Consider the following 23,439-nt stretch of genomic DNA (forward strand, 5'->3'; position numbering starts at 1 on the left):
AAACTTAAAATTATATGAGCAGGCAAAACAAGTAAAATTTGATTGTGTTTCATATATTAAAAAGTAGTTCCATATATGAAGATGTATCAAACAAAACTAAGGGAGTGCTAAAGGTTTAACATGTCCCATAGGTTTATTACTAATAAATATAATTATGATATCCAGGTCTTACTTTTGAACGGCTAACCGTTACATTATTTATACTCCTATGCCTAGATTACCCGATACGCATTATATACATTAGATTGAACCATTGACTTGAGGCATCTCTACCAAGTGGCTTTAACCCCACACTGGCACAAAGAACAAAGTCTAAGATATAAAAAGAAGTAAACTGCAAATAGCAAAATCAGCAAAACCAACTTGGTTGAACCCATGCATGAGCAGAAAGATGTGCAACATTTGAGACATCACTTGCATTTTCTTGGATGTTTTTGCCATTAAAAGTGTGAAACGTGCATGTTTCCAGCGAATAGAAGACAATCTTGCCGTTTGTTAAACATAGTTTAGGAAGGTAGATCTTATTCTCCATTTCTTGAGTTTTGGCTTCTATGCATAGACATGTCGTATCACAAATATAAATCATGTGCTTTCCAATACCATTTATTTTTTCCCATTCTTGTGTAGAGTCGTTAGGTTTGAATATCTCAATGGGTTCTCCAATCGCACCCATAATGACTAGTAATAGATGTTCATCACATTTTACCAAGTAATACTGTACCTCAGATCTGCAAGAACTTGTCGGTACTTTGGCTTCAAAAATCTTCCAAGCAACATCTTCTTCACCCAAATTTTTGAAAACGACGAGTTCTCTGTTGTTAGACAAGGCATAAAGATCACGGCCGGATAATGTTGGAAAACAAAGAGAAAGTGGATCAGGGCCTAAATGAAACCTACGCCAGCAGGTTGGTTCCTGAGCTAGGAATAGAATGTAAACGTCCCATTCAGGTATATGATCAAATCCAACCACAATACAATCAGGGGAAGTAGGCGGGGCTGAAAAGCATAAGCTTTCAAGATGGAAACCTGGATTTGGAAGATCGCAAAGATCATTTGTGAAAGGGTTAAAGAACACTATAAATAAGTCTCCGATTTCAAACAACCAACCAACCAAACCGGGAACAATATATTGTCTCATTTAAAACCGATATCTCTGAATTCTTCATATAGTAGTCATCACCCAACATTGGATCTTTAAAAGCGATAACCCCTCGATGTTTTTGCAAAGCCATCAGCCACGGGGAAACTAAAGAATAACTTTGCAGGCTCCTTAATGCCGTTTTGTTTCTCCATAGCTTCAGAGGCGCTGCGAGATGACAACGTTTGCATGTAGCACGGAAGTTCATGTATTCTACACCAACACAAAACTCCATGAGCATCACCAAAACATCAAACGGGACACTAAGAAGGCCTGATTCATCAGTTCCAATGGGGCCATTAGTAACAGATCTTACCACTATTGCATCTTCATCTTTTTTATTATCAACCATAGATTTGTCTTCTTCTTTGTCCTCCGGTAAACTACAAAAATAATGATATTAAAAAACAGTTTTCCTGCAATAAAACACACACGATAAAAAGTACAAATAGTAAAACAGCAATACCTGCATTCCCATAACAACACATGGCTTGTTGGGAGCGATGGAGAAGGTATAGGACATAGAATGATGGTTTGATAGTTGACGTTATATGAATATATTACATTGTCCATTTTATCACGAATGTATACAAAATCCCCAAATTCTGAGCCAATTGTAGGGGTGTAAAATATCGAGTTATCACAACCAAGATCCACAAAAAAATTGGAGCCTTTAAGGTCTTGCACTTCATCCCACATTAATCTAGCAGTGTCCAGGTCATTGAAGTCGTCAGATTCCAAATCATTCAAATCATCATGCGTCATACCAGTCATGTCCCAATTCTTGAGGCCTTCTAAGTCTTCCCAGTTTATTCTAGTCAGGTCCAATCTAAACAAATACACATCACCAGGTGTTTTCTTATTTTCGTCAAGAAAACCTACTCTAATGTAGAATAATTCCGAACATGATCCTTTCAGGAAATGAATCCACTTTTTACATCGATGGGAAGAAACAAAAGGGCATGGTCCAAAGAACAGTAGCTTTATCACAACTTCGCTATCATTAACTACAATATCAACCTGTACAAAAAGCTCAGAAATAGCACAGTCGGTATTTAGGGCATATACTTTACCATTGCAACACGTAAGGCTATGTACTAATTCACCATCCAAGGTGAATTTCTTAAGTTGATTAGAGTACGACATCTCAGTCCACCTTGGCTTCTTTCTTGCGCTTTTCTTTCTTTTAGGTGATAGCAGACAGAAAACAAAGGTAGGCTTATTTGCTATTGTTAACAAGAAAACTGAATTGGGATCATTAGGCGGGGCTGACAAACAGCATTCCCTGATAGATTGATAATCTCGGTCTTTCAGAATCAGGGGAGGTAGGGATACGACATTACAAGTGGATGGGTTATACAAAGACCACATAGTGTTGTGAGGATAGTTGGAGAGAACCGACCAGCCATGGAAACATCTCCAAATACGTTTCCCGATCAGGTCAGGGATTCGACAATGATATTTAAACAACGGGTTTTCTAATGTGGAGAAAATGTGGACATCCATGTCATCTTCCATGTTCTGAACGACAAACCATGGATATTTTGCAGATAAACGAGGGAATCGGTCACAATATACACTAGAAACCTCCTGCTTCTTACTATGCTCCATCTAAGATATTCATTCGTTAACAATATGTTTAGTAACTGAAAAGGACTTATAGGTTTCTATCAAATAATAATAAAATGTTCTGTTAACACGGAGACTTGTTTTGAATCATATAATCATCGGTTCATACACATACTCGATGAAATCAAACACTCATCAGTTTCTACAAACTTCTGATTTTTATCAAATATATATAGAGAATATTGTTCTTTTTTATCAAATGGTTGATTTTTGTCAAATCCCCATTCCCCCTTATGCTGGAATTAGGTAAAGTTATTGTACTTAATTTTTTTTATTAAAATAAGGTATAATGTAGCTTAAACCCTAAAAAGGGAACAAATGAGTTTTCCATCAAATTATTAGCTTGAATATCTTACAAAAATCACTTCATAAATTTAACAAACAGATGGAATTTACTCTATAATTTAACAATGTAATCAGACACATCTACAAACAAACAAAGGGCTAACAACACATACATTAAAAATAATAACTTTCGTAATAAAGAAATACACGGAATTCATACCTTAAAACCCTTTCGTAATATGGCAAGATGTGCCTCAGTTGACATTCATTGATAAACCCTTATAAAGGTTTTGAGTGAGGGCCGCTGGGTTTATGAGACATTACATTACACCCGTCGGGTAAAAATAAAAGGAAATATAGAAACAAGTGAATATGTAATTATTAAATTTAAGCAAGAAAGGTATCCATGTATGGTGGCGGCGATGGAGGTGAGGGCAGGATGGTAGTATAATGATGGTTGTGGCGATAGCGGTGATGAAGTAATCTTTTTGACAGAATCCGTCATTGAATTTAAAAATTCGTCGAAGCTATATCGAATAACATCTCTAATGAAAAAACATGAAATGTTAGCAACTATCATATAATTTTTATAATTTGATGATGTATTGTTTTGATATTAAAGTTTTTATAAGAATTAGGAAAAAAATTAATTTATGAGGAGAGAAAAAATAAAATAATGGTTGAGATTTGAGGAGAACAAAAAGGTATTATAGTTATGTTAGGTAAACGAGAGTAAGTGCACGCATGTTGCGTCGGTGAGATGGTGAGAGTTATAGGTCATAAGAGGTGATAAGTCATAGAGTATGATAGCAAATGTTTTACTCGTACGGGTTTCAGCCTCGGATTTAGAAAATTTGTCGAAAGTATATCGAATGACATCTCTAATGAAAGAGCATGAAATTTTAAGAACACTCATACAATTTTTATAATTTATCGATGTACGGTTTTTGAGATAAAAGATTTTGAAAAAATTAGAGGAATAAAATGATTTATGGAGAAGAGAGGAAAAATGAGTGGTTGAGATTTTAAGAGAGAAAAAAATGAGTGATTTAGATTTAAAGGTATTATAGGTATATTAGGTAGAGATGTTTAAATTATTGAATAAAGAAGAAGAACAATTTAGGTACTTCATTAATCTTATGAGGAAGTAAATATTAAAACTTTAAATGTTAGCTAGACTTTATAATATAGTATACATAGATATAGATTGTATAGATACCAGCATGGTACCCGCGCAATGCGGCAGTGGTGAAGGCGGTCTAGTGGTGTCGGTGATGAACTATTGGTGGTGGTGGCGGTGTCAAGTGGTGTAAGTTGATGTAATTGTGATAGTAGAATTTAGAATATGAGAGCTTAAAGTGTTGATTATTGAAATAAAGGTTTAGAGTGTAAATTATAATTTATTAAAGACAAAACATAAAAAGTCAAGGGTAATTCTGGTAATTCAAAGGTATAATTACATAAAATAAAAAGAGACAATTTTTAAAAAATTTTTAATATTTATTGTAAAATGAATAGCTTATTTTTTTTATTTTATTATTTTAGAACAGCAAGGGCCGGATCACGGGTATCCGGACTGGATACTTTGGACCTATCCGATTCCGAACCCCCGCCCGCCCGGTAAACTCCACGAAGACCCGCCAAAGGCAAAGTCTATACCTTAATATAATCACAGTCCAAGCCAAAGGCAAATGAATAGCTTATTAGTTTTATAGTTTTGTTAATTAAAATATTAAGATGTGAAAAAAAAATATACCTAAATTTAAATATCGAACTCTATATGTAGGCAAAAGACTACAAATAAATATATAATAAAAGTACAATAAACTAAATAAACTAAATCACTAAAATAAAGAGATATTTTCCCGACAACTTCATGTAGCTAAATCTCTACATACATCTCTTGAGCATTGTAGTTGAAAGCACCAGACTTGATAAACCAAAAACATAAGAATTTTTTTTTTTTTTTTTACATCCCACTTCGCCGCAGTGGGGAGTCCTCGACCCACTGCGCCGCAGTGGATATCCTAGGCCAGAACCGGAATATGTCCCACTGCGCCGTAGTGGGTTCGTTACATCTCCCACCGCGCCGCAGTGGGAAGGACCAACATTAATTCCGTGGGATTCCACTGCGCCGCAGTGGGCAAAGTCACCCCCACTGCGCCGCAGTGGACCACCTGACAGCAATCCTAAAACTCATTTTAACACTTGATCCAACTAGCAAACTTCAAATTTCAAAGCGAACTTCTCAAAACACTTTTCAAAGGTTTCCAACAGCAAGGTAGTCGCATTACAAACATAATTACAACATAACTTGTTTCACAATTCCAAGAACAACCCAAACGGGTCATTTACCCGTTTTGGCAACATTTTCGCCCATAACAACAATACCATTTCTCAAAGACTTTACAACTGGGACATTTACTGAAATAGTTCCAAAACATGACCTCAAACCAAAATGTACCATGAGCCATGAGGTGTGGGACGTCTAAGCTTCTATACCAAAAGATCGTCATTCGTTCGAGAATGACCTAATTACCTTCAAGTTCTTCCAGAAATATCTACAACTTCAATCTTATCAACACACACTTAGTTCCTTCTTCCAGAACTACCTATAAAAGTGTAAACAACTAAATTATAAGCAAAGGCTTAGTGAATATACTTGCATACATTTACGAATACGAAGGAGGGCATAGTACAAGGACTTTCACATGTAACCTATGGCATCGTCATGTCACATTTACATATTCACCTTGCAGAAAACAATACATATATGGATCCATATAAGCTAAACAATCATAACAATCATGTCTATCGGGATTCTTAGGCCCCGGAGGTTCTTAGGCCTCATATCACATCAACTATCGGGATTCTTAGGCCCCGGAGGTTCTTAGGCCTCGTAAACAATGCCCCACATGGGCTTCAAGCTAAATCAATTACCATGCTTGGAACATTCACATCTCATGGTAATTGACCCAACGTAAACATAAGGGTATGCAAATATACTCACCTCCTTCGCAACAAAGAGAATAACGCTAACAACAAGCACAAGCAAGCTTCAACCTAAAATCATATCAAAACATGTATAAGCTTATATTCACAACTTGACTAGTTCAACCTAGTCATTCACAATCACTACCCTTTTCTAAACCCAAAACCCAACCCATTTGTCATTGAGTCACTTCCAACCTTAAGATTAACATTAGGTAGTTCATTCTACCATTTTCATCATCTTTTCAATAACTAGCAAAAGATTCATCTTTTCTCATAACTTCAATTTATCACGAGAGCTTATCTATTTCATAATTAAACACATTATATAACTCAATGACAACTAGGTTAACTAAGGAATTGAGAAAAATTAACCATAAATCATTTCTAGTAAAAGCCCCCCAATTTGGTTCATCCATGAACCCTAATTTCAAAAGAAAAGCTAAAGCTAAATTTGGGGAAATTCCTTACCTCAACAAGGAAGACAATTACTTAGGGTTTTTAATTCACAATCCCTTCCTCTCTTCTCCAAATTTTCGGCCACCACCAAAACCCACAACCCTAACTTTTGATTCTTGAATGGAGATTATAAGATGGTGATGTTTAATGCAATGATTTCTCTTTTGAATTGGAAGAATTAAGCTTTTGATTTTGAAGAGAAGAGATGGAATTGCATGAAAGAAATGATGGGGGAAGAAAGAAATAAGGTGGAAGCATGAGTCATAATCAAAAGGGGTGGCTGGCACTTTCTGAAGATGCCACGACCCATCTCTCCAAATGTGGGTATTTTTACCCGCTATCCGCTAAAGTTCCAACTAAATTAACCCCATATCCAAAAATAAAATACTAGAAATTAATTTAATGTCAAAACTATGAAAAGGGATTAATTTCTTTTACCTCAAAATCTTGGGGTGTTACAGTAGTCGGTGACGAAAGATACAAAGGACCAAAGGGAGTTATGATCCCTCCAAAATTTTGGACCATTTTTAGCAATACTAAATTATTTAAAGATAAGTAAAATTTATTATGTATTTTTACCCTCTCGGAAACAAAACATAAATGCAGAAAAGAGAAAACCTAAAACCCAAAAGAAAAATTGACTCCTCCAATACCGTCGTTTAAGTTCCGCTGCTGATTGTAGCTAAATCTCTACAATACATGTAGAATATGGGTTGTGTTATATTAGAGACTCCTTATTTTAAGGACCATTAGGACATGTAACTTACACATGTGTAAGTTGTGGTGGCGGTGGTCGCCGTCGCCGGAGGATTATGGTGGTGGTCGGAGATGATGGTTGTGGTATAACTTACACATATATAACTAGCGCAAATTAGTTTTAAAGGTATCTTACTTAAAGTTTTTTACTATTATAAGTACAAACCAAATTCTCTCTCTAATTTAAAAAGAGGGTGTGTAAATTGCGCCTAAAGTGATGACCAAGACCACTATCGGGTTTTAAAAAAGTTGATTTGTGTGTCTTTCAGCCATGTCATTGCTTTGACCATTGACTTTTGTGCCATGTCACCCAGCCACATAGGCTCGTTGCCGTTGACCAGTGAACAAAAAGATAGGCCCATATTTGTACTTGTATTTTTATTATATATATATATATATATATGGGAAAAGTGAGTATGAGGCTGTTATGCACCTAACTTGGGTGAAAAAACCCCTCACATACTAATATTTTAATATTTTAAATAAATACATGGCCCCCCATGATTTTTACCTTTTAGAAAAAGGTATGTGAGGTGTTTTTCACCCAACTTTGGTGCCTAACAGCCTCATATTCCCTTCCCCCTATATATATATATTTATATTTATAGTACAATTATGTTACCACCAATCCACCATATATGTAAATCACACAACCACTTGCTCGCTGAGACATACATCCATCTATTTCGAATATAGATACATATACACACTGGATATATATACAAAAATACTGCTTCTCTTAGACTACCCGCAATGCTTCAATTGAAGCAAGAAGCATTTGGTGAGGTGGAGGAAGCATTTCGAAGGATGGAGTGGAGGGAAAGCATGAAGGGGAAGCACGTACTTGGCTAAGTGCACTCAAATGCATTCACTAGTAGGCCCCACATGAATTATATATAATTTTTTATTTAAAAAAAAAACCACCTGCTTAATTTTAGGTTATGGTTTCATTAAGTTTTATTTTGATTTTTAATCTTAATTCTACTTTAATTTTGATTTTTGTATTTTACTTTTTTAGATTTTGCGTATCTTCCATTTATATACAATATTGCAGGTTTCTCTCGTAGACATTTTTTGAAGCTTGAATATACTTATATGTACTTGTTTTTCTATTTAGTTAATCTAGTTGATTACTTGTAAATCTTGAAATATTTGGGGATTTTGAGACAAGTTATTGGATGTTGATAGTTTATACACATCAGTTATTGTATTTGAAATGATGAGTTTTTTTGATGTTGATAATGATTCATGGCCAGAGAAAATGGTGATAGCCGGAAAAAAAATGTTGTTTGGTCGGAAAAGAAAGTAATTGATCGTAGAAGATGACCTGGGTTGTTTATCATGATATATATATATATATATATATATTATTCTTGGGCTATGAATACAAAGATGTATTTTTAAGCCACATAGATATATATTAACACCCATGTGACAAGCCAGGTAGGACAATACCACCAGATGTGGCAGGCGGTATTTTTGGACACTGCATTAGTACAGATTTACACTGTCCATTGTTACAATAGGAAGAGATTTTGGTTTATACTTATAAGGTTATGAGGAGTAAGGCTTCCTCTTAAAGCCCTTCATAGAGGCATCTCATGCCATGTGACATCTTAATCATCATGAGGCTTTCCTTCTTATTTATTTAGAGAAAAAGCCTTCAAAAATAAAAGCCATCCAATATTAAAGAATCAAATAAAATGGGCCCTACTTGACCCCACTATCCCTGCAATCAATAAAGCTTCCATCCCTTTTTCCAGATCATAAATCTTCAAACCTAAAAAAGTGTACAACTTGTAATGAATGGTGTACATTTATTGAGTGGGTTATCTTTCTAGAAATAGTAAGTTTTAATCTGGAATAAAGAATTGCCTCTTTGATAAAAACAAAAGTTATTGGGTCACGCCTCCTTTACTGCTCCAGATTTCACGCCTTTTTCACCCGTCTCATTTCTCACGCCTTTAGCTGTTTCTCTCTCCAGAACGCCCCTCGGGGCAATGTACGAGGCGTCCCGGGGTGTTTTCGAGCATTAAAAGTGAGATATGGCGCCTTGCTCCGTTCAGTCTAATAGGAAATTTTTTTAAGTATGGTACCTTTAAAACTAATTTGCCCTATATAAGTACAACTGTAACACCCCGAGCTAGGTTCGAAATATTACCGAAAAGATATAGTGTATGCATGAAATTATCGTAGAACATGAACTATATGAAATAAAGGGGATTCGGTGAATCCAACATCAACAAACAAGTACATAATGCATAATGCAAAATATGGGCAAATGAATCCTAGATCCATGTAAGTCCAAGCCCAAGCTTTAGGACAAGCATCAATCATTTGACACATCTTGGATTCTCTTGAATAGCTGAAAAGTGCACTAAACAAAGTCAATACTAGGTTGGTGAGTTCGTAGGAGCGAATGACAAGGATCTAATGCCAAAGCCATTCACAATATGAACAAAGATAATGAGCAAGTAACACACTTACAGTAAGTCCTTAAAAGGCACAAGTACACAATTTAGGTTGGCTCGTGGCATAACCTAATCACACATGAATCCCTTAAATAAACTATACAATAGCTAGAATACGTATAAGGGAAAATTATGTCGATAACAATAAGCATCAAACAAGTATTATGAGCTCAAACATCTCCATCCAAGCCTCACAAATGTTCTCATGTCATCCAAATGTCACCAAGTACGTATAATACCCGTTTATTTCACTTGCACACATTGCACCTCAATTGTCCACCATATTGCACGTTATGTATCTCATTGTACTCAATTGCACGTTATGTACCTCATTGCACTCAATTGCACGTTATGTACCTCTTTGTACTCAATTGCACGTTTTGTACCTCATTGTACTCAATTGCACGTTATGTACCTCATTTTACTTAGTTGCACGTAATTGTTCATCCATGACCATCAATGTCCACACATAACCAAAACACCATGTGTATATACTTCGTACGATACTACTTTTGAAAGGCCTTTGATGCTTATATATAGGGTCACCCGCAGCCTTCCCACCACATCTCCAACCTTTCAAAGGCATTACCGTGCTCCATATATACACAACTAAACATACATATACAATAACCATACAACAAATCACATACTTGAACATCTACAAAACCGTCACACAACATGTAATTCCATAAATCAATCAATGTCTCCACATCAACCATGTCCATTAAAGACCCTCACACGTGTACTCACATAATGAACTACATCAAGGCATTTATAATATGCATAGTAAGCAAGAACAAGTAATAATGATATCAACAAGTATCCTTACAAGTTCTATGTTTTCACGCATTGCACACATTGTTCCTCAATTGTCCTCTTGTCCTCCATATTGTCATTACCCAGGACACTTAAACATATGCACAATCAAGTCATGTCATCAATCAAGAAAAATCAAGAGTATGCACAATTGAACTATGTCATAAATCAAAGCAAACATATAATTCCACACTCAAAAAAGTCAACACACAAAGTTGTACACTTTTCAGCCCGAATCTCAATAGAGTAGGGAGCTACGAAACTCACCTTGGTTTCCAACCAAAACGACAAGTTAATATCGAGCTATAAATGTCCAACAACCGCCACGTGCCCACAACCTATAAATGTATATCATAGTATCATCAAATTCAACTCTATAGCCCTAAACAAGATGGTTAAGTAAGTTTGAGTCATGCCAAAATCCCACAAACGCCTTAATGACCCTACCGAGCATGAACTAGAACACTTTGACCCAACATTTTTAAAATGGACAAGGATTCAGACCAAAAGGACCATACCATGAGAAAGTAGACTCTCTCACGATTCCAACGATAGGTCATATGACTCGATTGGACTTACGGATCAAAAGTTATGCACGTTTGAAAATCTGTCAAGAAAACTGCACAAACTCGCGGCACGAGCTGCACAACTCCTCGCGGCACGAGGTATGGCACGAGAAAAAGTTCTGATCAACGATACACAAAACTCACGGCGCGAGTCTGGTTCCTAGCGGCACGAGGTGCTGCAGGTCTACAACCAAACATGATACAAATCGACTTTTGACATCCCAAATCGACCAAGCAAGGTTTGTAACTCATTTTAAACATAATTTGGTGTACTTGAACATAAATAAACACAACCCACTTCATAAATCCAATCCATAACATCAAATTTTTGCTCAAATCCATCTTGACCCATTTCAAAACCCTAATTTTGACCCAAACCGTTTTTGACTCGAAATTTAACCCAAGAACACTTAGATTTTACTAGAAACATGATTAATAGCATAAAATGATGAATATAGAGTGAGTTTCACTTACCAATTCTTCCACCAATGCTTAAACCCGAATTTGAGCTAAAAAAATGGAAAATCATTGCACTTTGAGAACTCAATCTTTTGATATGTGAAGATGATGATTCTAACACAAATCCAACTTGAAGAAACAATAATGGTGCAAGATTTCTAGAGGGAGAGAGATATGTGTGTGTGTGTTTTGTTCTTGTAACAAAAGAAGGAAAGAAAGATAAGAACATGAAAATAGATTGATGGATGGTAGGAGGGGTGGGGATAGGGTTGGGTTAGTTAGTTGGTTCATAGGTCAAACCCATGGATAACCCATTTCACATTTCTAACTAGATTAAATGTCATCTAGCACCGTAAAGCCAATTAATCTAAATGTCATCTCAAGATGTAAACTCGATTAGCACGACTAATGACCTCGGCTAGTACATAAATCACAAATTGAACGATAAATTGATCTATATGAACACATTGCACTTGAATAATATTTGCCAACTCAATAATTATTCAAATTGTACATGTGGTCAAACGGTCAAAGTCACAATTGTTACAACAACGTAAGTTGTACTTACACATGTGTAATTCGTGGCGGCGGTGGTCGCCGTCGCCGGAAAACCATGGTGGCGATTGGAGATGATGGTGGTGGTGGTGGTCGGAGATGATGAAAAATGAATGATTGAGAATTGTACCTAATGGTCCCTAAAATAAGGAGTCTCTAATTTAACTTTTCCCTGTAAAATATATATATATGTATATATACAAAGTTTTCAAAAATTTTATCTCCTTAAAATTAATACCACGACCAGGAATCGGGTTTGACGGCCTCCCTGATTACGCTAGGTTAGGCAAATACCTATTTACATCCTAAAGACATAAAGTAACTAAATAGACATTAGAGAAGTAGATATTTACAAGGAGTATTCTATAGCCTTTCAATTTTTCCATTCATGAAATGATGTGGAGTAGTGTTGAAACTTCTATAAGATTAAAGGATTTCTTGAGCATTGTTGAACCTTCACGAATGTTATTGAAAACACAACGGATAGATGAGTGTAGCTTTAGCGGGTCGTTATACCATGGTTATCAGAATCCTAAACGTTAAGATAGTGCGATAAAAAAATGGGATTTTATAATTTTTTTAACATCTATTTTGTGTTTTTAGCAAGTGAAATTATGGATCTTGACAGGGTAATAGTAGTTTCAAGGGTAAAAGATCATAATCACAAATCATTTGGAGCCAGTTTCAATGCATATATATACGTTTATTATGTGTATAATAAGAAACAATATAAAAGCATTTAGAGTAAGTTTAGGTACACCATTTATATTCAAAATTTTTATTCGATTATTTATGCGCCCTATACGATAAACGGGGTATAAGTGTATAACTTGTAATGAAATTGTTTAAAGCATTGTATAAATGAGATGGATAAATAAGAATATAAGATTACCTCTAATCGTCATCAAACATTGATTTTCTAGTTTTTGATGAAAGGCCATCCTAATCACTTTCAAAGAATTTGTGAATAGTTCTTCTAATACAAGGCATCCTTCACATTATCGCTTGATTGATCGAGTCCATTTGGATACTTTTCAACCAAATATTCATATGTTAACCCTTCAATCGGGTTAACAGAAAACGACCAGTTAACCACGCACCCATTAGGACCACTAGGAACAAGCTTGATTGCTGAAAGATATGACTTAAACCCAACGTTGCAACCAACCATGTCATAGCTCATGGACATCTGATTCAGGCAATTGGCTTGGTCAATATTAAAAAGTGGTCCAGGAAAATGGGGAAAAAGGATGTGTCGTGTTGTGATTGGTTAGTAAACAACACAACAAATGAAATTGAAAACGTAATGTTGGTGGCCTTTCTTGCTGACATGGGGACTAGATGACAAAAGTGGTCAACAACAAATGAAAGTGAGTGGCCCGGTCAAAGTGGACACCAAAATAATCTCCAAACTGAATGAAGCTTTGACTTGTGAGTTGCGACTAGTATCCAAAGACCACGAGAACAAGCCCATGTATTTTGGGCTTTTAATTTCTCGTACCAACAAGAAAGTTGGACTTCTTTCCCAGTTCAATTTACAGCATGCCGTAGCCAAATTTTTATCTATTAATCTAGCTCATGATCATCACTATTTCATTTGGGCATCATTTTACCTTGCTCATGATATTTTAGATTCATTTTATCTTGCTCTATAAACACCAAATTCACCTATAAAATACTTACGTAGTAATAAGGAACCAGAAAAAAATAAATGGTCCCCTTTTTTTTTTCTTGTCAGGTTATTTCATCTATTCATGTATTCCATGTATGGTATGGCTATTAGTTGTAGCTCTTGCTATCGTTGTTGCATATTCAATTTGGTGGGACAACATGATACTTTTTGTGTATTGTAGTGGCTTTCAAGCATTCTTTTTAATCATGTAATCGCATCATTGGCTAATGAAAATAGGTTTAGAAAACCTGTTTTTGACCCATTTAGTTCATAAAAACCCTAAATTCGACCCATTAAAGATTTGACTTTGAAAATGGCTCAAGAATGATTATATATGGTCAAAACTTAATTGTAAACATAAAATGATAGTATTGAGACGAATTTGACTTACCGAAACTTTCACTAGAGGTTCAAACCCAATATTGAGTTATAAAACGAGATTTCTTGCACTTAAAGACTTGATCTTTTGATATGATGATTACTTGATGATGAAGATGATGAATTTATTACAAAACTAACATGAATCACAATTAATGATCCAAGAATTTAGTGAGAGAGAGAAGGAGATACTTGCATTCAATTGGGTGAGAGAAAGGAGAGAAAGGAAATGAGTGGATAATGGTGGAAGCCTTTGGGTGGTGGTTTGAGATAGGGTTGGGTCAATGGTGGTGACTCATGGGTCATGGGTCGACCCATGGATCACCAAATTATGTTTCTATTTTAATTACTGTAACATCCCAATATTTTAAGGTAATAGAAAATTAACCTTTTTTGTAGTTTTGACATTAAATTAATTTCCTAGTATTTTGTTTTGAGTTAAGGGGTTAATTTAGTTGGAACTTTAGTGGCTAGCGGGTATTTTACCCACAAAATATGATATGGGACGTGGCTAGCAGGGGAAAAAGCCAGCTACCAAGCTTGATGATTCATGTTTTCCCACTCAAATTCCATTCACTCTTTACACTATCTTCTTCCTCAATTCTTCCAAAATCCATGCAATTAAGACTCAAAATCTCTAACTAAAGAATTTAAATCTTTGAACAATAATAATAACCATCTCCAATTGTCCAGGAAATTGGAAGTTGGGGTTTGTTTAGAGGTGGTGGTGGCCAAAATTTTTAAGGAAGAAAAGGGGGAAGAATTCTAATTTGAAGACCCTAATTCTTTGTCTTGCATTCTTGAGGTATTGATTTCCATAACCCTAGTTCTAATTGTTAGTAAAAATTAGGGTTCTTATCCTTTGAATTGGGGGTTTTTGTTAATTGAGATTTTCAAATAGAACCCTATTATATATGATTGAGAATTGGTTAGTTTGATTTAAAGAGTTTGTTGATAATGGAAAATCCCCCATAATAAGAAATTCATATTTGGTGGTGTTTGGCTAGTAATCATGAAATAAAGTTCTATCATGAAAATTTGGATTTGTTGGAGAAGTGTTGAGTAGCCAAACACCATAGTGTTAGAATTGATGAATGCAAGTAGTTACATGTAAGGCAATTGAGTCATGGAAATCATAGATGATATGTGTTTATTCTTGTATAGGTATTGAAGATTGAATTGTTGAACTTGTAGCCTTATAGTGTCAAATAGCCAAATTGAGGGGAGTGTATATGCATATAATCATGTTCTTGTTAATAGAGGTCATAGGGGGGTAAATTCCTATGACCCATTTGTTTGTTGATTGTAAGTGTTAGTAGGTGGGTAAATTCCTACTAGCCAATTTGGATGTAAGAGCTAGTAGGTGGGTAAATTCCTACTAGCCAAATTGTTGGAAGAGCTAATAGGTAGGTAAATTCCTATTAGCCAAATTGTCCATGGCCATGTTGAAAATGAATTGTGATGAATTTTATGCTTATGATTGATATGAATGAAATGGCTATCTTTGATAGGCTAAATGTGGTGCTTGATGCACATTGCTTTGATAACTTGATTATGATTATATGTGTATGCATTCACTAAGCGTTGCTTACCTTTTAGTTGTTTAACTCTTTTATAGGAGTTGGTAGTAGCAAGAGCAAGGAAGTATTAGAGTGAAGTTCAAGTTGAAGGTTCTTGCCATCTAAAAGTTGGCATTTTGGGTAATTTGGGTAGAACATCCCTTTGGTATTTTTTGGCTCTTAATACATGTTGTTTTTGGTAATACAAGTATATTATAATGATTTGGAAGTCATGAGTTTTGTTGAATGAAGTATGTAACTAAAAAGGGTTAAATTGCCCATTTGCCACTTTTGTTAACTACGGGTGAATGACCCGTTTGGTCGTTTTAATGTATATTTCAATGGTTAAGGTTTTGAATGTATTCATTATGTTGTAATATGTGATTTTACTATTTTTGGTGTTGTGGTTTGAACATTTGAGCTTTGGAAAGAGTTGGAATCAAATTTGAGTCAAAAAGGATTTTGTGTAGACCTGGCCGTAAATTTACGGCCCTGGACCATAAATTTACGGCCAGTTGTTTTATATGGGACCGTAAATTTACGGCCCTGGGCCATAAATTTACGGCCAGTACAAAATTTTTGAGGTCTCGATTCAGATTGTAAAAAAATCTAGACGCATTTTACGCCCAAGTTTTTACGCTTAGTAGAAATGTTGGACCGTAAATTTACGGTCCAACACCATAAATTTACGGTCAGTACAAATTTTGGACTGTAAATTTACGGTCCAAGATCATAAAATTACGGCCAGTTAAAAAAAAAAAAATCTTTCCGGTTTTTGATTAAATGAAGTTTGGTTCTTACAATTACACGTCAACTTACGTCCTAAACCGAAACGATACGTTCATGTAGCTTCGACTAGCATAATTACACGTTTCCAATTCATAATAAATAAATTATTTCAATTAATAGAGCAATAAATCATTTAACACGTTCGAATCAACGGTTCAATAATCATATAAGCACATTTAATTCAAGTTTATTAAAAGTCAAACGAGTCAAAAGTTCAACGAATGTTACATCCGTCCACCCTAAGAGATTGATTGTGTTGATTATTTACTTCAATGATGTAGTAATTGTGAGTTTTTTTTTATAAAAAGAACAAGTATTATTATAGATTGGATTTGGAATTTAAAAAAAGAGAGTGAAAGAAAGAGTTTGGATTTAGAAAAATGAAGAGATCATAATACATACGAGCATAGTACTCGCGCGTTGCGGCGGAATTTTATAACTACTTTTTTGGATGAATAAATTGGATACAGAGTATGTCAACAATATAGATTATGAGATTTCGTCGATTGTTTAAAACCATATAAAACAATCAATGTTAATTAAATTAGAATCAATTGTAAATTGATAACAAAAATAGTAAACTTATATAATAAAGAAAAAACAAACCAATATAATATTTATACATAAACTAAATAGTATTGTAGTGTGTGAAGAGGCATTATGGAAACTATAAAGATGCTGAAAGAGCATTTTGGGAATAAAAAATATGCTTAAAGTCTTAATCTAATACTCTTTATAAGGGATTAAAGATAGAGTTTCTTCGATTGAACATGAAAAAAAATATTAAATTTAATCTTTTAGTTTTTGAAATGACTATAATACCCTCAGTCCATCACGTTGATCACACATGAGCGATTTCACAAAAGAGAAAAAACATCTGTTTGTATAAAGAATTGTCAGTGTCAATTCAAATAATTAAAGATGAAACCTGATAATTAGATAAACCAGAAGGACGATTTCAGTTGTTAACTCTTAAGCTTATTATGTAAAGTGAAACACAAGAGATTTCTTTAAATTAACTCTAACAATACTAGTCATATTAAAGTGTTGTTAGTCATTGTATGCAAATCAAAAAATAATATTCAAAAATAATATTTAAATTTTTACCATTAATTTTTATTTTTATTTAAGTGCCAAGATCAAGTTGAGACTTGAGAGAGTTGTTGCCCAAACACAACGGGCTTAACTTAGGAAAGGTACAATTAACGTGGGCCCGGTCTTCTTCTCCTACCTATATATACACGCTTATGCATCATATACATTTATCCCATATCAAATCTGATACGGAGTAAAAAAAAAAGTCATTAAATATTAATTTATATAATAAAGGGAGTGGTGGTTTCTGATCGAAGTTGGTTTCTCGGCTGTGAAAGATAAGGTATCATCTGAGTAATAATTTCTTTATCTATATTATAATATGTAATAACACCCCTTACAATACTTTCATATACACTATCCTCTTAACATTAATGATTAAATTACACAGCCAGTCCTGTTTCATTGAAAATATGTCCATTAACCTTTTACATCAATTATATACACAACTCACCGCCGCTTCACCACCAACAGTCGTCCAACCATCACACCGTCGCCGCCATGACCACTGCCGCATAGCGCGGGTACCGTGCTAGTATATATATATATGTATATGTAGAAACTGGAGACATAGGTCATGGGTTCGATCCTCATCCCATACAAAGGTTGGAGGGCCTTTTCTACCATTTAGGTAGAAACTGGAAGCAGCCTCTCTACTTAGGTAGAGGTAAGGTCTGCCTACATCTTAACCTCCCCATACACCAAACCCGCAGAAGGCGGCACTGAGCAGTTACTTACTTACTTACCATCTATATATCTATATTTATGTGTTATGTTATTTGATCTTTTGATTTAGCGAGTGTTTGATAAAAATAAAGTATTTGTATGAACTGATTAGGATGAATCTTTGATAAAAATTAAGACTTTGTGTTACAAGATTTTTTTATGAATATTTGACAGAAAATATAAATATAAGTCATTGTATTAACCGAGTCGTATGAATAAGTAATAAAAAAAAAAACAAATGTTTTGCTTTGTTAGATGAGTATTTGATTATAAAAGAATTAATCTTTGTATGAATAGATTATTAAATCTGATAAAAATCGAAACTTTGTATTGACTGATAGTGTGTGATAAAAATCGAATCTTTGTATGAACTGATGAGCATATATGATATAAAAAAAATCAATTCTTTGTATGAATAGATTTTTCTATCCGATAAAAATCGAAACTTTGTGTTTGATATAAATTGAATCTTTGTATGAACTTATGAGTATATTTTATATAAAAAATATCAATTCTTTGTATGGATAGATTAGTATACTTGATACAAATCGTAACATTGTATTAACTGATGAGTGTAATCGAATCTTTGTATGAGCTGATGAGTCTAATAGATTAAAAAAGATCTCAATTCTTTGTATAAATATATTAGCATACTTGATAATAATCGAAACTTTGTATGAACCGATGAGTGTTTGATAAAAATCGGATTTGTGTGTGAACAGATGAGTATATTTGAGACTTAAACAAAATCAATTCTTTGTATCGATAGATTAGTATACTTGATAAAATCGAAACTTTGTATTAACTGATGAGCGTTTGATAAAAATCGAATCTTTTTATGAACTGATGAGTATATTTGATATAAGAAATTCTTTGTATGAATAGATTAGTATACTTGATAAAAAAATCAAAACTTTGTATGGACTGATGAGTGTTTGATAAAAATCGGATCTTTGTATGAACAGGTGAGTACATTTGATACAAAAAAAATCAATTTTTTGTATGAATAGATTACTATACTTGATAAAAATTGAAACTTTGTATTAGCCGATGAGTGTTTGATAGAAATCGAATATTAGTATGAACTGATTAGGATTTTTGATATAAAAATAATCAATTCTTTGTATGAATAGATTAGTATACTTATAAATTTTGAAACTTTGTATGAACCGATGAGTGTTTGATAAAATTGGATCTTTGTATGAAATAGAGGAGTATACTTGATATAAAAATAATCAATTCTTTGTATTAATAGATTAGTATACTTGATAAAATCAAAACCTGGTATCAACCGATGTGTGTTTGATAAAAATCAAATCCTTGTATGAGATGAGTATATTTGATATAAAGACGAAGTCAATTCTTTGTATGAATAGAAGAGTATACTTACAAAAATTGAAACTTTGTGTGAACCGGTGAGTGTTTGATAAAAATTGGATCTTTGTATGAACACATGAGTATATTTGATATAAAAATAATCAATTCTTTGTATCAATAGATTAGTATATTTGGTATAAATCGAAACTTTTGTATTTAACTGATAGTGTTTGATGAAAGTTGAATCTTTGCTTGATGAGTATATTTGATATAAAAAAGAAATCAATTCTTTGTATGAATAGATTAGTGTGTTTGATAAAAATCAAATCTTTGTAACAATAGATTAGTATACTTGATTAAAGTCAGAACTTGGTATTTAACAGATGAGTGTTTGATAAAAATTGAATCTTTGTATGAACTGAGTATATTCGATATAAAAAATATCAATTCTTTGTATGAATAGATTAGTATACTTGTAAAAATTTGAATCTTTGCATTATCGGATCTTTGTATGAACTGATCAATATATTTGATACAAAAAATCAATTCTTTGTATGAACAGATTAGCGTCATAGAATCTTTGTATTTACTGACGAGTTTTTGATATAATTAAGTATTTGTATGAACAATTAGGACGAGTCTTTGATAAAAATGAAGACTTTTTGTTGAAAGATTTTTGTATGTTTATTTTTATAGAAATTAAAAATCAAGTCGTTGTATTAACCAACTTTTATGGATAAGTGATATTTTGCTTTGTTAAATAAGTGTTGATTAAAAAAGGACAAATCTTGTATGAATAGATTAGTATATTTGATAAAAGTCGAATCTTGTATTAACTGATTAAATATATTTGATACAAAAAATCAATTCATTGTCTGAGTTGATTAGTGTGTTAGATTAAAATCAAATGTATATGATTAAAAACAAGTAGTGTTAACAGAATAAAAAATATAAGTCTTTTTTCCGTTACAACTGAAACATATTGTTATGAACTAATGCATATCTCAGATGGAGCATAATAAGAAGGAGGAGGTTTCTAGTGTATATTGTGACCAGATCCCTCGTTTATCTGCAAATTATCCATGGTTTGTTGTTCAGGACATGGATGATAACATGGATGTCCACATTTTCTCCACATTACAAAACCCATTATATAAATATCAATGTCGAATCCCTGACCTGATCGGGAGGCGTATTTGGAGATGTTTCCATGGCTGGTTGATTCTCTCCAACCATCCTCACAACAATGTGTGGTCTTTGTATAACCCATCCACTTCTAATGTCATATCCCTGCCTCCCCTGATTCTGAAAGATGGAGATTATCAATCTATCAGCGAATGCTGTTTGTCAGCCCCACTTGATGATCCCAATTCAGTTTTCTTGTTAACGAGAGTCAATAAGCCTACCTTTGTTTTCTGTCAGATATCACGTAGAATAAAGAAAAGCCTAAGAAAGAAGCCAAGGTGGACTGAGATGTCATACTCTAATCAACTTAAGAAATTCACATTGGATGGTGAATTACTGTATAGCCTGACCTGTTGCAATGGTAAAGTATATGCCTTAAATAGCGACTCTGTTATGTCTGAGGTTTTCATACAGGTTGATATTGTAGTTAAGGATAGTGAAGTTTTGATAAAGCTACTGTTCTTTGGAACAAATCCGTCTCTTTCTTTCTTTCGATGTAAACACTGGATTCATTTCCTGAAAGGATCCGGTTCGGAATTATTTTACATCGCAGTAGGTTTTCTTGACGAAAATAAAAAAACACCCGATGATGTGCTTTTGTTTAGATTGGACCTGACTAGAATAAACTGGGAAGAGATGGAAGGTCTCAAATATTGGGACATGACTGGTTTGACATATGATGACTTGGATAATTTTGGAATAGACGACTTCCAATACTTGCAAATTGCTAAATCAATGTGGGATAAAGTGCAAGATCTTAAAGTCGCCAATTTTTTTGTGAATCTTGGTCGTGATAACTCAATATCTTACAGCCCTGCAATTGCCTCAGAGTTTGGGGGTTTTGTACACATTCGTGACAAAATTGACAACGTAATTTATTCGTACAATGTCAACAATCAGACCATCATCTTATGTCCTTTATCTTCTCCATTGCTCCCAACAAGCCATATGATGTTATGGGAATGCAGGTATTTTTTTTTTACTATTCGTTTTTTTTTGTATCATATGCGTTTTATTGTGGGAAAAATATTTCTTAATATCATTATTTGTGTAGTTTACAAGGTGATAACGAAGAAGCCAAATCCATAGTTGATATTAAAAAAGAAGAGGATGCAATAGCAGTAAAATCAGTTACAGATGACCCCATTGGTATTGATGATTCAGGCCTTCTTTGTGTCCCACTTGATATTTTGGCAGCGCTTATGGAGTTTTGTGTTGGTGTGGAATACATGACCTTCCGTGCTACATGCAAACGTTGTCATCTTGCAGCACCTGTAAGACAATGGAGTGACAAAACAGCATTAAGTAGACTGCAAAATTATTCTTTATTGTCACCGTGGCTGATGGCTATGCAAAAACATCGAGGGGTTATCGTTTTTAAAGATCCTATGTTGGGGGATGAGTACTATATGAAGAATTCACAGATATCGGTAAATAATGAGACAATTTATTGTTCCAGGTTTGGTTGGTTGGTGTTTGAAATAAGTGACTTACACATAGCGTTCTTTAACCCTTTCACAAATGATCTCCGTGAGCTTCCAAATCTGCGTTTTCGTTTTGAAAGCTTATGTTTCTCAGCCCCGCCTACTTCTCCTGATTGTATGGTGGTTGGATTTAATACTATTATCACATGGAGCGTTTTCATTCATTTCGTAGCTCGGGAACCAACCTGGCGTAAGTTCCATTTAGGCCCTGATCCACTGTCTCTTTGTTTTCCAACATTATTTGGCCGGGGTCTTTATGCCTTATCAACCAACAGAGATCTTGTTATTTTTAATAATGTGGGCGAAGAAGATATTGCTTGGAAAATTTTCGAAGCCAAAGCACCGACAAGTTCTTGCAGATCTCCAGTACAATATTACTTGGTAAAATGTGCTGAACATCTATTACTAGTCATTGTGGGTGGGATTGGAGAACCCATTGAGATATTCAAACCTAACGACTCTACACAAGAATGGGAAAAGGTAGATGGTATAGGAAAGCACATGATTTATATCTGTGATACGACATGTCTATGCATAGAAGCCAAAACTCGAGAAATGGAGAATAAGATCTACCTTCCTAAACTATCATCTACAAACGGAAAGATAGTGTTTTATTCGCTGGAAACATGCACGTTTCACACTTTTAATGGCAATAACGTCCAAGAAGAGGTAAGGGGTGTCTCAAATGTTGCACATCTTTCTGCTCATGCATGGGTTGAACCAAGCTGGTTGTGCTGATTTTCTTATTTGTATTTTACTTTTATTTTATTTTTATCTTAGACTTTCTTATTTGTGTCCGCGTTAAGTCACTTGGTAGAGTCTTATGCCTCTTTAGGGTCTAGTTAATGCTTCAACTTATCGCATAGGTATATTTGAGTAGAAAAATGTAACGGTCAGCGGTTGTAAAATAAGACTTGGATATTATTATTATATTTATTGTCTGTATTAATAAACATGGCATGTTAAACCTATAAGACTTGGATATCATTATTTATTTAAAATACGACAATAAATATAGCTTCTTTCTAATTATTTTTGTTTGATACATTTTCATGTACGAAACACAATTAAATTTTACTTGTTTTTTGCCTGCTCATATAAATTTCAGG

At 34.2% G+C, this 23,439-nt stretch overlaps 2 protein-coding genes across 2 annotated transcripts; one reads left to right on the forward strand and one right to left on the reverse strand.

Moving 5' to 3' along the window:
* Positions 1 to 54: 54 nt before the first annotated feature.
* LOC122581004 lies at positions 55 to 3,446 on the reverse strand. Its single transcript, XM_043753147.1, has 3 exons — positions 3,273 to 3,446; positions 1,605 to 2,749; positions 55 to 1,521 (listed from the first exon to the last, which is right to left on the reverse strand). Exons 1-3 carry the CDS (start codon positions 3,315 to 3,317, stop codon positions 1,095 to 1,097), a joined length of 1,617 nt encoding a protein of 538 aa, XP_043609082.1. The 5' UTR covers positions 3,318 to 3,446; the 3' UTR covers positions 55 to 1,094.
* A 14,364-nt stretch (positions 3,447 to 17,810) lies between these two features.
* On the forward strand, positions 17,811 to 23,283 carry LOC122581785. Its single transcript, XM_043754065.1, has 4 exons — positions 17,811 to 17,901; positions 20,670 to 21,814; positions 21,901 to 22,201; positions 22,235 to 23,283. The coding sequence occupies exons 2-4, from the start codon at positions 20,670 to 20,672 to the stop codon at positions 23,066 to 23,068; spliced, it is 2,280 nt and encodes a 759-aa protein (XP_043610000.1). The 5' UTR covers positions 17,811 to 17,901; the 3' UTR covers positions 23,069 to 23,283.
* The last annotated feature ends 156 nt before the right edge of the window (positions 23,284 to 23,439 follow it).

The sequence above is a fragment of the Erigeron canadensis genome, chromosome 9 (genome assembly GCF_010389155.1).
Source record: "Erigeron canadensis isolate Cc75 chromosome 9, C_canadensis_v1, whole genome shotgun sequence".
Classification (NCBI taxonomy): Eukaryota; Viridiplantae; Streptophyta; class Magnoliopsida; order Asterales; family Asteraceae; genus Erigeron; species Erigeron canadensis.